The sequence below is a fragment of the Mytilus trossulus genome, chromosome 4, assembly GCF_036588685.1.
Source record: "Mytilus trossulus isolate FHL-02 chromosome 4, PNRI_Mtr1.1.1.hap1, whole genome shotgun sequence".
Taxonomy (NCBI): Eukaryota; Metazoa; Mollusca; class Bivalvia; order Mytilida; family Mytilidae; genus Mytilus; species Mytilus trossulus.
Genome location: NC_086376.1, coordinates 82,055,397 through 82,067,738, shown reverse-complemented (window position 1 = coordinate 82,067,738; position 12,342 = coordinate 82,055,397). Strand labels below are relative to the sequence as shown.

The 12,342-nt window shown below is 30.6% G+C and overlaps 1 protein-coding gene across 1 annotated transcript; it reads right to left on the bottom strand.

Annotated features, from left to right (window-relative positions):
- Positions 1–241: 241 nt before the first annotated feature.
- LOC134714239 (thrombospondin-1-like) lies at positions 242–11,802 on the bottom strand. Its single transcript, XM_063575480.1, has 8 exons — positions 11,737–11,802; positions 10,345–10,416; positions 9,759–9,910; positions 5,914–6,081; positions 5,334–5,501; positions 4,816–4,983; positions 3,223–3,252; positions 242–632 (listed from the first exon to the last, which is right to left on the bottom strand). Exons 2-8 carry the CDS (start codon positions 10,374–10,376, stop codon positions 577–579), a joined length of 774 nt encoding a protein of 257 aa, XP_063431550.1. The 5' UTR covers positions 10,377–10,416; positions 11,737–11,802; the 3' UTR covers positions 242–576.
- Between the last annotated feature and the right edge of the window lie 540 nt (positions 11,803–12,342).

The following is a 12,342-nucleotide window of genomic DNA, read 5'->3' as shown; positions in this document are numbered from 1 at the left end:
GTGTGACCTAATCAAAGGATAAATTAAAGAAATGTATGGTATAAATTACAATTACTGAGCTGATGATATTCTACGAAAATACCGACATAGTGCTCGAAAAACCTAAGTTACACTATAGAAATCGTTTGCATTTGAAGCTCGATTCAGTATAAACCCTTTCACATGTTTACCAAAGCCAAAGATCTGTTGGACCATATATGAAATAAATACTACAATAATATAAACTCCATATTTATTAACAAATAAACACCACATAAAATAGTATAGACATTTTGTCTCAAAAACATTAGCATACAGATGGTTGTTGATTTATATAGTCAAGTTTTGATCTACAGTTTTTGGTTTGACGATTAATAATCAGTCTGATGTGGACCTACACCAAAAAAGAATAAAATGGAGAAAGGAAAGATGAACCACAACTAATAATTTACAACAAAAAACGAATCCTAATTAGATAATTGATAAAATCCCTCTAAGTTTATTTAAGATATGATATTTTCATTGTCTTGCATCTTCCCTCAGTTACATGACAAACTTATAGTACATATTAGTTCTGTGTACCAGTGCTTCCTTTATTCAGTAGTATCTACTAGTTATCCTTTTCCATTTTCTTGTTTTCCTAATCCATGAACCTACACGACAAAATAAGATAATTAGAAACGTAACTTCTACATATTTTGTAAGTCACTTCATGTCACTTCGGATTTTAAATATTATAACAAACAATCATTAGGTTAAAAGAAAAGTTATATCAATTAGTTGAAAATAAAAGTATGTAAAATAAATTCTTGAAAACCCATTTCATTATATTAAAATCAAATGTGAAGAAAATTTTATGCAAGTCGACATTTTCATATATAGATCAAAATCGTTATGTTTCTTTTCGTTATGATGTTTAATTCCTCTTTGAAATGATTATACTTTTTACATATTCAAACTGGTATGAGCAGTTATATTACAAATGCATTTCTTTTTAATTTTTATTAAAGTGAGTGATAGATGCACGTGAAATCTTATGCCGGTTAAAAAAGATGTATTTCGTTATTTATAAAAAGAAAAACTGCTGCGCCATCAGTTCTACTGCATCCAGGTCGCCAATTCCTAGTCTATTCATTGAATACATGGATCATATAGATTTTAAGTTTATTTACATAATTGTGATTTAGAAAATATAGTTGTATAAAAATGTCAACTTGAGTATGGTTATTCTTATATTTGAATTAGATAATTTCAACAGGGTTTGCACAAGAGAGTAGCGAAGTAAAAACATGTAAATCCTATTATCAGACTTACTTTTATTTAAGACTGTGTTGAGTAAATGAAATATGAAAGTCGCACACACCAACGCGTTCACATACTTCAAAAAAAATGTAAGTAGTAAAATGGCCGTTATGTATCTTCATGTATTTAAACATGAGAATATCACATATCCCTTCGTAAATTTTACGGACGCCATCACGAGTTGGTTGACCGTTATGAAATAACTGTTTCACAAATGATATCGGATATGTTCCTTACGTCGTAAATACAATCCCCTTCCCTTTCATGAATGTGACTCACCGAATTAGACTATCTACCGGATTTGTAATCACATAAGCAACACGACGGGTGCCACATGTGGAGCATGATCTGCTCACCCTTCCGGAGCACATGAGATCACCCCTAGTTTTTGGTGGGGTTCGTGTTGTTTATTCTTTAGTTTTCAATGATGTGTCATGTGTACTATTGTTTTTCTGTTTGTCTTTTTCATTTTTAGCCATGGCGTTGTCAGTTTGTTTTAGATTTATGAGTTTGACTGTCCCTTCGTTCCTCCTTTAATGATCCAAATGTATTCCCCAAATCTAGAATAAAATTGAGAATGGAAATGGGGAATGTGTCAAAGAGACAACAATCCGACCAAATAAAAAAAAAACAGCAGAAGGTCACCAACAGGTCTTCAATGTAGCGAGAAATTCCCGCACCCGGAGGCATCCTTCAGCTGGCCCCTAAACAAATATATACAGTTCAGTGATAATGAACGCCATAATATTTTCCAAATTGTACACAAGAAACTAAAATTAAAATAATACAAGACTAACAAAGGCCAGAGGCTCCTGACTTGGGACAGGCGCAAAAATGCGGCGGGGTAAAACATGTTTGTGAGATCTCAACCCTCCCCCTATACCTCGAACCAATATAGAAAAGTAAACGCATAACAATACGCACATTAAAATTCATTTCAAGAGAAGTCCGAGTCTGATGTCAGAAGATGTAACAAAAGAAAATAAACAAAATGACAATAATACATAAATAACAACAGACTACTAGCAGTTAACTGACATGCCAGCTCCAGACTTCAATTAAACTGACTGAAAGATTATGATTTCATCATATGAACATCAGGCACAATCCTTCCCGTTAGGGGTTTAGTATCATACCATCATAACATATGAGAAGAACATAACCCGTGTCATGCCAACAACTGTTTTTAGAATAAATGTGTTTAGTTCCGACGCAATGACCTTATCAGTGACTCAATATTAACGCCAAAATATGTAATCTTTAATGACTTGACAACAGTATCGTAATTATATCCCTTCTTAATAAGTTTATTCAAAGGTTTTGTAAGTTTCTGAGGTGAATACTGACACCTTTGTGCTTTATAAAGAATATTTTCATAAACAAATGGATGTGAAATACCTGAACGTATAAGAAGTCTGCATGTTGAGCTATATTTACGAATGATGTCTTTATACCGATGATAAAATTTAGTAAATGTTTTGACTAGTTTGTGATATCGAAAACCCTGGTGTAATAATTTTTCAGTAATACATAAATTTCTCTCGTTAAAATCTTATGTCTATTTATTTACCAAAATCAGAAAACAATTTTAAAATTTCATAAATCGATTGAGAATCTAAATCATGGTAAAAAAAACAAAAACGAAGGTCAGCGAAAAATCCCAAAGACGGTGATTTAAAATATTTCACAACATACTTATCATTTAAAGGTAAATGAATACATATTCCTAAAAAAAATGCCTTGGTCAATTAGAACTTAACCTCATGGTAGGCAATGGCAAAACAATTCGATCGGTGAATGAAAAACAAAAACGGATATAAAAAAGTGTTCTTATAGAATCGAAGTCTCATCATAACGATATAGCGCTTCGTTAACGGAAAATAAAATGTAAAATGCGCGTGCGTCAAACAATTAATCCCATAAAAATTAATTATAAATTACCTGCTTTCTTTCCATATTTTCTATATGATTCTAAAAACAATACAAAATTAAACGTTGAAGCCAGTGATGAGCTATATAATTATTAATATGAATAACAAAAGTTACATGATAAGAAATAAATATTTTAGACAGTAAGATTTGGACAATAATAGTGTATTGACTTGACATATTAATTATATAAGTATGAGGATTAAAAGTGAGGAAATGCGAGGCTGTGCCGAATGTTTTCACGGTTACGTGTCGAATCCTTAAATCGATGATATGTCAAGTCAATACACTATTATTGTTTTTATATTGCAATCCTGAGAAAAACCCATTTTCAATTGTTATTAATACTGTAATGGATTTCTATTTGATTTAAATATTTTTGGAAAATCCGTCTTAACAAAGATCTCACATCTAGCGGAGAAATATGCAATACAATAAAATGTATATTTACCTGTTGAAATCAATCAATGATGAATTCGTTTGAGTATGGACTAAAATATTAGCAATTTGCATAAAACATAATGATTTATATTTTCGATTTTTTTTGTAAGTGAAATATGTTTTCCAACAATTGTAAAAGAAATAAGTTTGAGCTGTTTTACGCTACAGTTTGAAGCGGGTTGTCATGAATATTTAACATAGTTCCGACTCTACTATTTAAAAAAAAAGAGAAAATCTTATATATGGTCAGTGACTGTATATGACAACGAACTATACAGTCAACGCATTTTGACTGCTCAAAAAAGGACTGCAGTATAAGTCTTTTTGTTTTACCCGATTAAGATATATAAGTTCAAACAAACAACACAACATGATACAGATCGCTATCCTTTGCAAATACTCTAAAGGAAATGGACTTAAAATGTTTTACGTTCGCAAACATACAATAAAAGCATGTACTTCCACTAAAACGAACCAGGGGATCTAGAATTGAACAGGTTTTAACTATCTTAACTATAACAGAGACAACTCTACAGAAAAATCTTTAAGATGTCAAAAAGGAATTTAATTGTAACCCCCATCTCCCCTCCCAAAAAAAACAACAAGAAAATCGCCATTTTGCTTAGTAATATTCGATGAACAATTGGTTGTTCTGAAAAAAGATTTTTATCGCTGTGAAATATCATTTAATTTCGACTAGGAGGCTAGTTATTTTACATGAAAAAATTAATATAACCATTCACTTATTCTTAAATATTGTTAGATACAAAAAAAGATGCAAATAAAACGACAATTCTCAAGAAACGAACTAATTTATTTCGTTGAATGGCAACAAATTACTAGACACCTGCAGTCAAAATTATATTACGGCATTTGTAATCATGACATTATATATTTAATAACGTTCCTTCATATACTTTGGAATACAAACTATTTTGAGTCAAACTTAAATTAATGGATGATTCAATCTCATTATTAATAAAAACGTTTCTCATAATACATAATAATGTACCTAGATATATGCATCGCGCTGTCTTTATCATGAACATTTAAAACACTTACATGTTCAAACAAGCTACAAAAGTGGCTAATGGTAAATATACAGATAAACAACAAATATTGTGAGCCACACATATCAATTTTGAAGTCATATATATTATTTACTTGGACATCTTGCTAAGGTACAGCTTAAAGAGTCTATGCTACATCCAATACAATCTGTTCCATTGTTAGAAGCTGGTGGGCTGTCACAACTTCTATTTCTATATCTCATACCATGACCACATGTGACAGAACAGTGTCCAGTAGACCAGGAACCCCACTGACCATCAACTTAAATGGACATATATGACTTGAATTAGTTTTTGAAAAATTATATATACGCGTTTTTCAAATAACGGCTCAACTGTTAAACACCTCCCGTTAAAATTAAAAAAAGTATCATGCCAAATTTCGTTCTGTAAATTGCATGCCATTGATTGCGGTCCAAATTTATGTGTGGCATATGTATCGCGCAGTCTTCATCATCAACATTTAAAACACTAAAGTGTCAAAGCAAGGTATAAAAGTGGTTTATGATTTTTGTACAGCGATACAACAAATATTTTAAGCACAAGATATGTTGATCGATATGTAAATTTCATTAATCATAAAAAGCATTTCTTTTCATATATATTAATAACCTGGACATCCTACTAAGGTACAGCTTAAAGAGTCCGTGCTAGATCCAATACATTCTGTTCCGTTGTTAGAAGCTGGCGGGCTGTCACAAGTTCTATTTCTATTTATTAAACCTTGACCACATGTGACAGAACATGGTCCAATAGACCAGGAACCCCACTGACCATCAACTTAAATGGCCATATATTTCGTGCATTAGTTTTTGAAAGTTTATATATATATATTTTTGGTTATTGACAGCAATATCGTTTTCACATTTTATGTCCTAACATACATTACACAAGATTAACGAACTGCGTGTTTCAAATAACGACTAAACTGTTAAACACCTCCCGTTAGAATTAATAAAAAAAAATCATTCTGTAAAGTGCATGCCATTGATAGCGGTCCTAATTTATTTGTGACATATGTATCGCGCAGTCTTCGTCACCAACATTCAAAACCTAATATGTTCAATCAAGCTATAAAAATGGTTAGGTTTATATACAGCGAAATAAACAAATAGCTGAGCCAAACATATGTTAATCGATTTTTAAAGCTCATCAATCATAAAAAGCATTGCTTATCATATTTATTAATTACCTGGACATCCTGCTAAGGTACAGCTTAAAGAGTCCGTGCTAGATCCAATACAGTCTGTTCCATTTTTAGAAGCTGGCGGGCTGTCACAACTTCTATTTCTATTTATTGAACCTTGACCACATGTGACAGAACATGGTCCAGTTGACCAGGAACCCCACTGACCATCAACTGTAAAAGACATTAATTTTTTAAATTAGTTTTTTTTTTAAGTGTATATATATATATATTTGGTTATTGGTAGCAATATTGTTTTCAACACTTTCACTTTTTAGACATTTGACAATTTTGCTTATAAACGGATTTAGAAACTGCGAAATTAAATCATCTGCAGTCAAAATTTACATCCGAGCAATAAAAACGTAGAATAGTAAAATAAACATTGAATTCTCATTACAAGTAATACACAACTAATAGCATGTACGTTGACAAAATGTAATCACTGTTTTAAACAGTTTCAAACAAAGCAGAATACAGTTAAAACACAAGTTTCCCATTTCTGATCTTTTTCACCAAGAATAAATGTCATTGCAGAGTCCAATTCTTAATGGTGTGTTGGAAAATTTCCTTAAAATTATTAGTTTAGGGGCAGCAACCGAACAACGGCTTGCTTAGTTCGTCTGAAAATTTCTGGGCAGATAGATCTTAACATGATGAACAGTTTTAACTATGTCTACTTGCCATTAATTTCAGTGATGTAAGTCAAAAACTGTATTTTTCTCCTATGTTCTATTTTTAGCCATTGCAGTCATGTTGTTGGCAGGCCGGGTCATCCAAGATATCATAATAATGATTGTGACCAAATTTGTTTCAGATTATTCAAAGGAAAAGATTTTTGACTACAGAAATTGTTAAAAATTAACTATAAAGGACACCTACTTCTGAAGGGGTCAATTGACCTAATGATCATGTTGACCCAACAACGGGTTGCCCAGTTTGTTTGAAAATTTCAGGACAGATATTATTAACTTGTTTTACCCCATGCCAGATTTGCTCTAAATACTGTCAGAGACCCAAACCTACATTTTACCCCTATGCTCTATTTGAAGCCATGGCGGCAAAGATTTTTTTATAAAATTAACGACGAAGGCCGACGGACGACTGACGACAGACCATGTGTGAGCTAATAAACAGCTACGCCATGAGCACATGATATGCCCTTCTTTTTAGTTAAGAAGTTTTATGCAATAACCATACACAGTTTCTGAGATACGGCGCGACATGTGAAAAAAACTCATTTTTTACCCAAAAAAAACCCTCAATAACCCTAAAAGAAACCAAAATGTAAACAAATCTTTAGATTTAATATAACTAAGAAGTGTGAGAAGTTTTAAGCAATAGTCATTAATGGTTTTTAAGATACGATGCAACATGTAAAAAATCCCCCCTTTTTTAACAAAAAACTCTATAACTCTAAAAAAAAATTGAATCATCACTAAAACGTATACAAATCTTTAGATTAATATAACTAAGAAGTGTGTAAAGTCTTAAGCAATTAATGTGACCTAATAAACAGCTACGCCATGAGCGCATGATACGCTCTTCTTTCTTGGGTGAGAAGTCTTATGCAATAAACAAACATAGTTTTTTAAAAATACGGCGCAACAAGTGAAAAAAACCCATTTTTTACCAAAAAAACTCATTAAATCTTAAATCAAATTCTGAATCATAAATTAAAATGTATATAGTGCAGTCAATCTGGCATAAAAGAGTAGGTCCGGTAAGACCCCTTTTTGGACCCAAAAATAACAGTTTTACAAAATTGTTAGAATGTAAACTTTTAGTTATTTATTTGACAGTTAAATGGTTCTGCTACATACATATGGGCAGTTTTTGACAATACAATGCACATATATCGGGTTGTAGCACTATTAAGTCATGCTAAATTACGGAAATCATTAAAATTCTATCATTTAAGTTGAATTTTAGACGGTTTCCGTGTAAAACGAAAGTGGCCGCATTCGTGTTCATCCTTAATATTGAAATGTAAGATGTATTTCATGATAATACATAACATATATAAAAGTTTTGGATGAACACGGATGCGGCCACTTTCGTTTTTGACAAAAACCGTCTGAAAAGTGTCGTTTTTGGCATATTTGAGAGATTTTTCAATTTGAGCCTGAATCGGATCGTTAGTAATGACTTAATCAGTTAAAATCTTTCACATAAATTAATTGAATCAAGTGAAATAGACACTTAAGTGTTTAAAAAGTGGTCAAACTGAAATTTGAGGCCAAAATGAGTCCTTAACGGACCTACTCCTTTGATCCTAACCACAGAAGATTTTTAAGTGTTAATCTTTAGCATTTTACCTCAAATAAACACAAAAGAAAGTCCCATAAAATCTAACTGGAGGAAGACTAAAAGAATTTTCATTTAAAATTCCTATGGAGATTTGCATTGTTAAGGGAGATAACTTTTGCAAACAAGCCAAAAGTATCAATAAAAACTGATAATTTACCGTGTTTCTATTCATCAGAATGTATTGATTCTTGATTTTTGAGCGGTATTTGGGGTATAACAAACAACTCTACAGGTGTTATCATATATTTTATCAAGCAATAATCTAGATTTCGTAATTCATTAGTAGACCATTTATTGAATTTTTCAACATGTCAAGGTAAAGAATCTCAAATTTAATAAAAATAATTAAGCATGTATTCTTCTTTTTGTGGCTTAAAATTTCTTAAGATAAGTAAGTTGCTGAAAAAATATAATATACAGATATAAACAATAACAAATTTCCACATTATTTATTCTAAATGGTTACAAAGCTTCAAATTTGCAATTTCTTTAGTAAAAAATGCACGAAAAAAATAAAACTTCCCATAAAAATTTGGTTTTGTACATTTCATGAGCAGAAGATTATATCATTTAGTCAAATTCAAACTTTTAACTCCATCAAAGTATCATACTTTACATAAATTTCAAGAAAAACAAAAAAAAAACTGACCAGAAAAAGACTCATTTTTGCAAGACTTATCTCCCCTTACAGATGGAAAAAGTCATATATAACAACAAATGTAGTGAATAATATTTTATGATATGTTTTGCTCATACATGTATTTTGGTAGAATGATCAAATTGTAATTATATAAAATATAAAAAGTTTATCTAAGTTTTAATTTCACTTTAATTACTGAACTCTACACATATTGAGATAACCCACTTAACAAAGAAAAAAAAACCGAAAAATAAATAATGTAATTTTGACATGTTTCATAAATGATCATTTAAAATTGGACGAAATTGACCCTTTTCTATAAAGTTATCCGTTTTTTTGTATGAACCTTTTATACCATAGTAAACATTTTTGTTTTATACTTAATGTAAGTACTTGAATCAAACACAGCGTATGTGTTTATTTTTTTGTCTTTGATTTGTTTTTATTACCATGCTGAATGCACAGCGCCTTAGAGTATTTTTTATATTTTATATAGGGCGCTCTATAAATTTTCATTATTTTTTTTTTTTTTATTTAAGTTTGATAAAATTCTGTTCATAGATTCCTAAGAAGAATATTTAAATATAAAAAGTTAACGACTCTTTACATGAGTGATTGCCTTAAAAGTTTAATAGCTAACACAGTAAGAATAACTTCACTGACAATCTGGCAATTTCAACACGTTATGATTATTCAGTGATGCTAGAGTCGAACGTATCTGTAAGTAAAAAAATGCTAGTAAAAAATGCTAGTAAAAAAATGCTTTAAAGAAAAATTATACAGCAGCTTCGGTTTCTTGAGGTATTTTCATAATATTTGTATGTATTTGGATATAATGAGTTCCCAAGATATGTTACCTATAAATTGGTTTACGCTTTCAAACGAAAAATTGAATACTTACCTGGACATTTTGATAAATCAAAGCTTTCGATATCCGTAGTTCGGTTAAAATCATGGCAAGTGCCACGAAAAAGTCTAAGACGTGTCTGATTAGATTTCCATTCAAAGAAGTCATGCATGGTACAGCATGATAATGGGTTGTTGTTTAACAAACTACAAAAAACATGTTTATACGTTATTTGAAGAAAAAAAAAACATGTTTTCGTTCTACAACTTTACATATACTGTCTTAAGTAACTTGCTGCTATTCAATGAAATCGTTATAAAATACAACGTGTAAAACAAACCAAATCATTGTTTTACAGAATTAAAAGCAAAAGAATAGTTAAATCAATACTTTATCACATAGGGTAGGATAGAAAATTACTAAAATCGATTTTTAATAACTAGAATACCAAAACAACTTATCAAAACAATATTAGGAAAATTTGACAGGCACGTGGACTACCAAAAAATAAAACTTTCCCACTAAAGATGACTAGTATGCCGGTACTTTTTTTCATCAATAAGGCAAAATTGTATCTTGAGTTGTAGGTATTATCTAAAATTATGCAAGTAGCGGTTTAAGATATGACAATTATACTCACAAAATATTCAAAGGGGTTACTCTGTCAAACATATTAGCTGAAACTGTTTTCAAGTTGTTGAAGGACAAATCCCTAAAATGCAAATATTGTCAATATTAAAAATGCAGAAATTACAATGAAAAACATATTGTATACAAGGACCTTTTGATCAGATGCGGTTTTCAAAAACTTGTTTTCAAACATATAACCAAAACTAGTAATAAGCTGACTATTTTAGATAAAACTGTGTTTAAGGATGTTCGCTTCTCTTGTTTTTGAATGTTTGCAAGATAGTCAGAATACTCTGGTTTTATCCATATAGTGCCACTAAAAACATTTGCCCACTAACCCTTACTTTTCTTTTTATAATTATATTACTTAATTTTTGATTTTAAAAGCCATATTTGCAAATCTTAATATAAAATCCTTGTTATTTTCCATTGTTTTTTTTAAAGGGAAAAGTGCCAATGTTTAATGCATTAAAAATCTAGAGAGAACAATTTCCCGCTAATTTTTTAATGGCTGATATCACGGACTCTTCATTTTGTCTGTTTTTAAAATCTCTGTTATTATGAAATGGAGTTGCAAACCTCCTTAAGTTTATCATCACAATATATGTTGCTTATAATGAACGATATAATTAAAAACAGTATTTGAGTAGAAACACTCTCGTCATATCGCATTATATCAATTAACATGTTGCAATGGGGTTCGTGTTGTTTATTCTTTAGTTTTCTATGTTGTGTCATGTGTACTATTGTTTTTCTGTTTGTCTTTGTTATTTTTAGCCATGGCGTTGTCAGTTTGTTTAAGATTTACGAGTTTGACTGTCCCTTTGGTATCTTTCGTCCCTCTTTTTGAACAGATATTCTGTTTTTCGTTTCCTTCGTTTGATTGAGAGTTGTATTTTTATAAGTGACTGATTTACCTTTAAATTGTTTATCCTTAGAAATGACAGAACGGTGATTTGGTAAATTTTGTACAACTGTTTGAAACCCCTTGTTTGATGTATGGCAATCATTGTTATAGTATTCGACAATTTCTAAAAGTAGAGCGATGAACTGGAAATTTTGTAAAGAAGAGAATCAATTCAATCTTTTAATTTATATTTTTCTCGAATACAGACATGTATGTTTTATCAAACATGACATATGCCATACACTCATTAGTGCCTGCTATCTATCCACGGTTTACTTCATACGGAAATGCCTGTACCAAGTCACGAATGTAACAGTTGTTTTCGTCTGATGTGCTTGGGCTGTTGTTTTTGCTATTTGCCAATGGACTTCCGTTTATAATTTTCCTCCGAGTTCGGTATTTTTGTTATTTTACTTTCAACATATCTAAATTATGTATGTATCCATAGATATGGTTGTACTACGTATTGTTGGCATAATGTTATGTAATACTTACAATCCTGACAAAGACGAAAGACCAGTAAAGGAATCGGGTTCTATACTAGAAATTTTGTTGTGCTAGAGTTTTCTGAAAAAGCATGCATATAAATGTAAAAAATCAGACCATCCATCCAATGACAATATTTTCATTCATTTAAGTTTCATGTCCTTACTGTTATTTGCCGATATGAAATTTTAGTATTCAATAAGAATCTAGAAATATATTTCATTTATGCATAGTTGTACTTCCTTGTCAGGATTTTACTTCTCGTTTTACATCTGTTTAGGTTGTTGGTTTCATTAGTTATTGTTTTAGCTATGATCATCTCTAAAGAGAATTCAATATTCAAAATGTACAACAGGTGACATATAATCGGTACCGTGTTAATGTTATTATTTTAATTTAGTTATTTTCTGTTGGTTAATTCAATTCAGATCTTTTTCTATAATAAAAAGATTAACGAATAGAACTTGACTTATTTGATTTTATAAATTCTATAAAATTAAATTTAGATAATGTGTATAGAGAACGAATTGCATTTTTCATTGTTCGTTACTGAGTGTATATGCTAATAACATAAAATAAATAATGGATTTTATCATCTTTTAAAAAGGAGCATTC

Excerpts from the sequence above, each read along its gene's own strand:
- LOC134714239 (XM_063575480.1), bottom strand. The coding sequence starts at position 10,376 with ATGTTTGACAGAGTAACCCCTTTGAATATTTT. Across the intron at positions 9,911-10,344 it reads GTAACCCCTTTGAATATTTT|TTTGTTAAACAACAACCCAT; the intron begins GTGAGTATAATT and ends TGTTTTTTGTAG. Across the intron at positions 3,253-4,815 it reads TACCTTAGCAAGATGTCCAA|AATCATATAGAAAATATGGA; the intron begins GTAAATAATATA and ends TATTGTTTTTAG.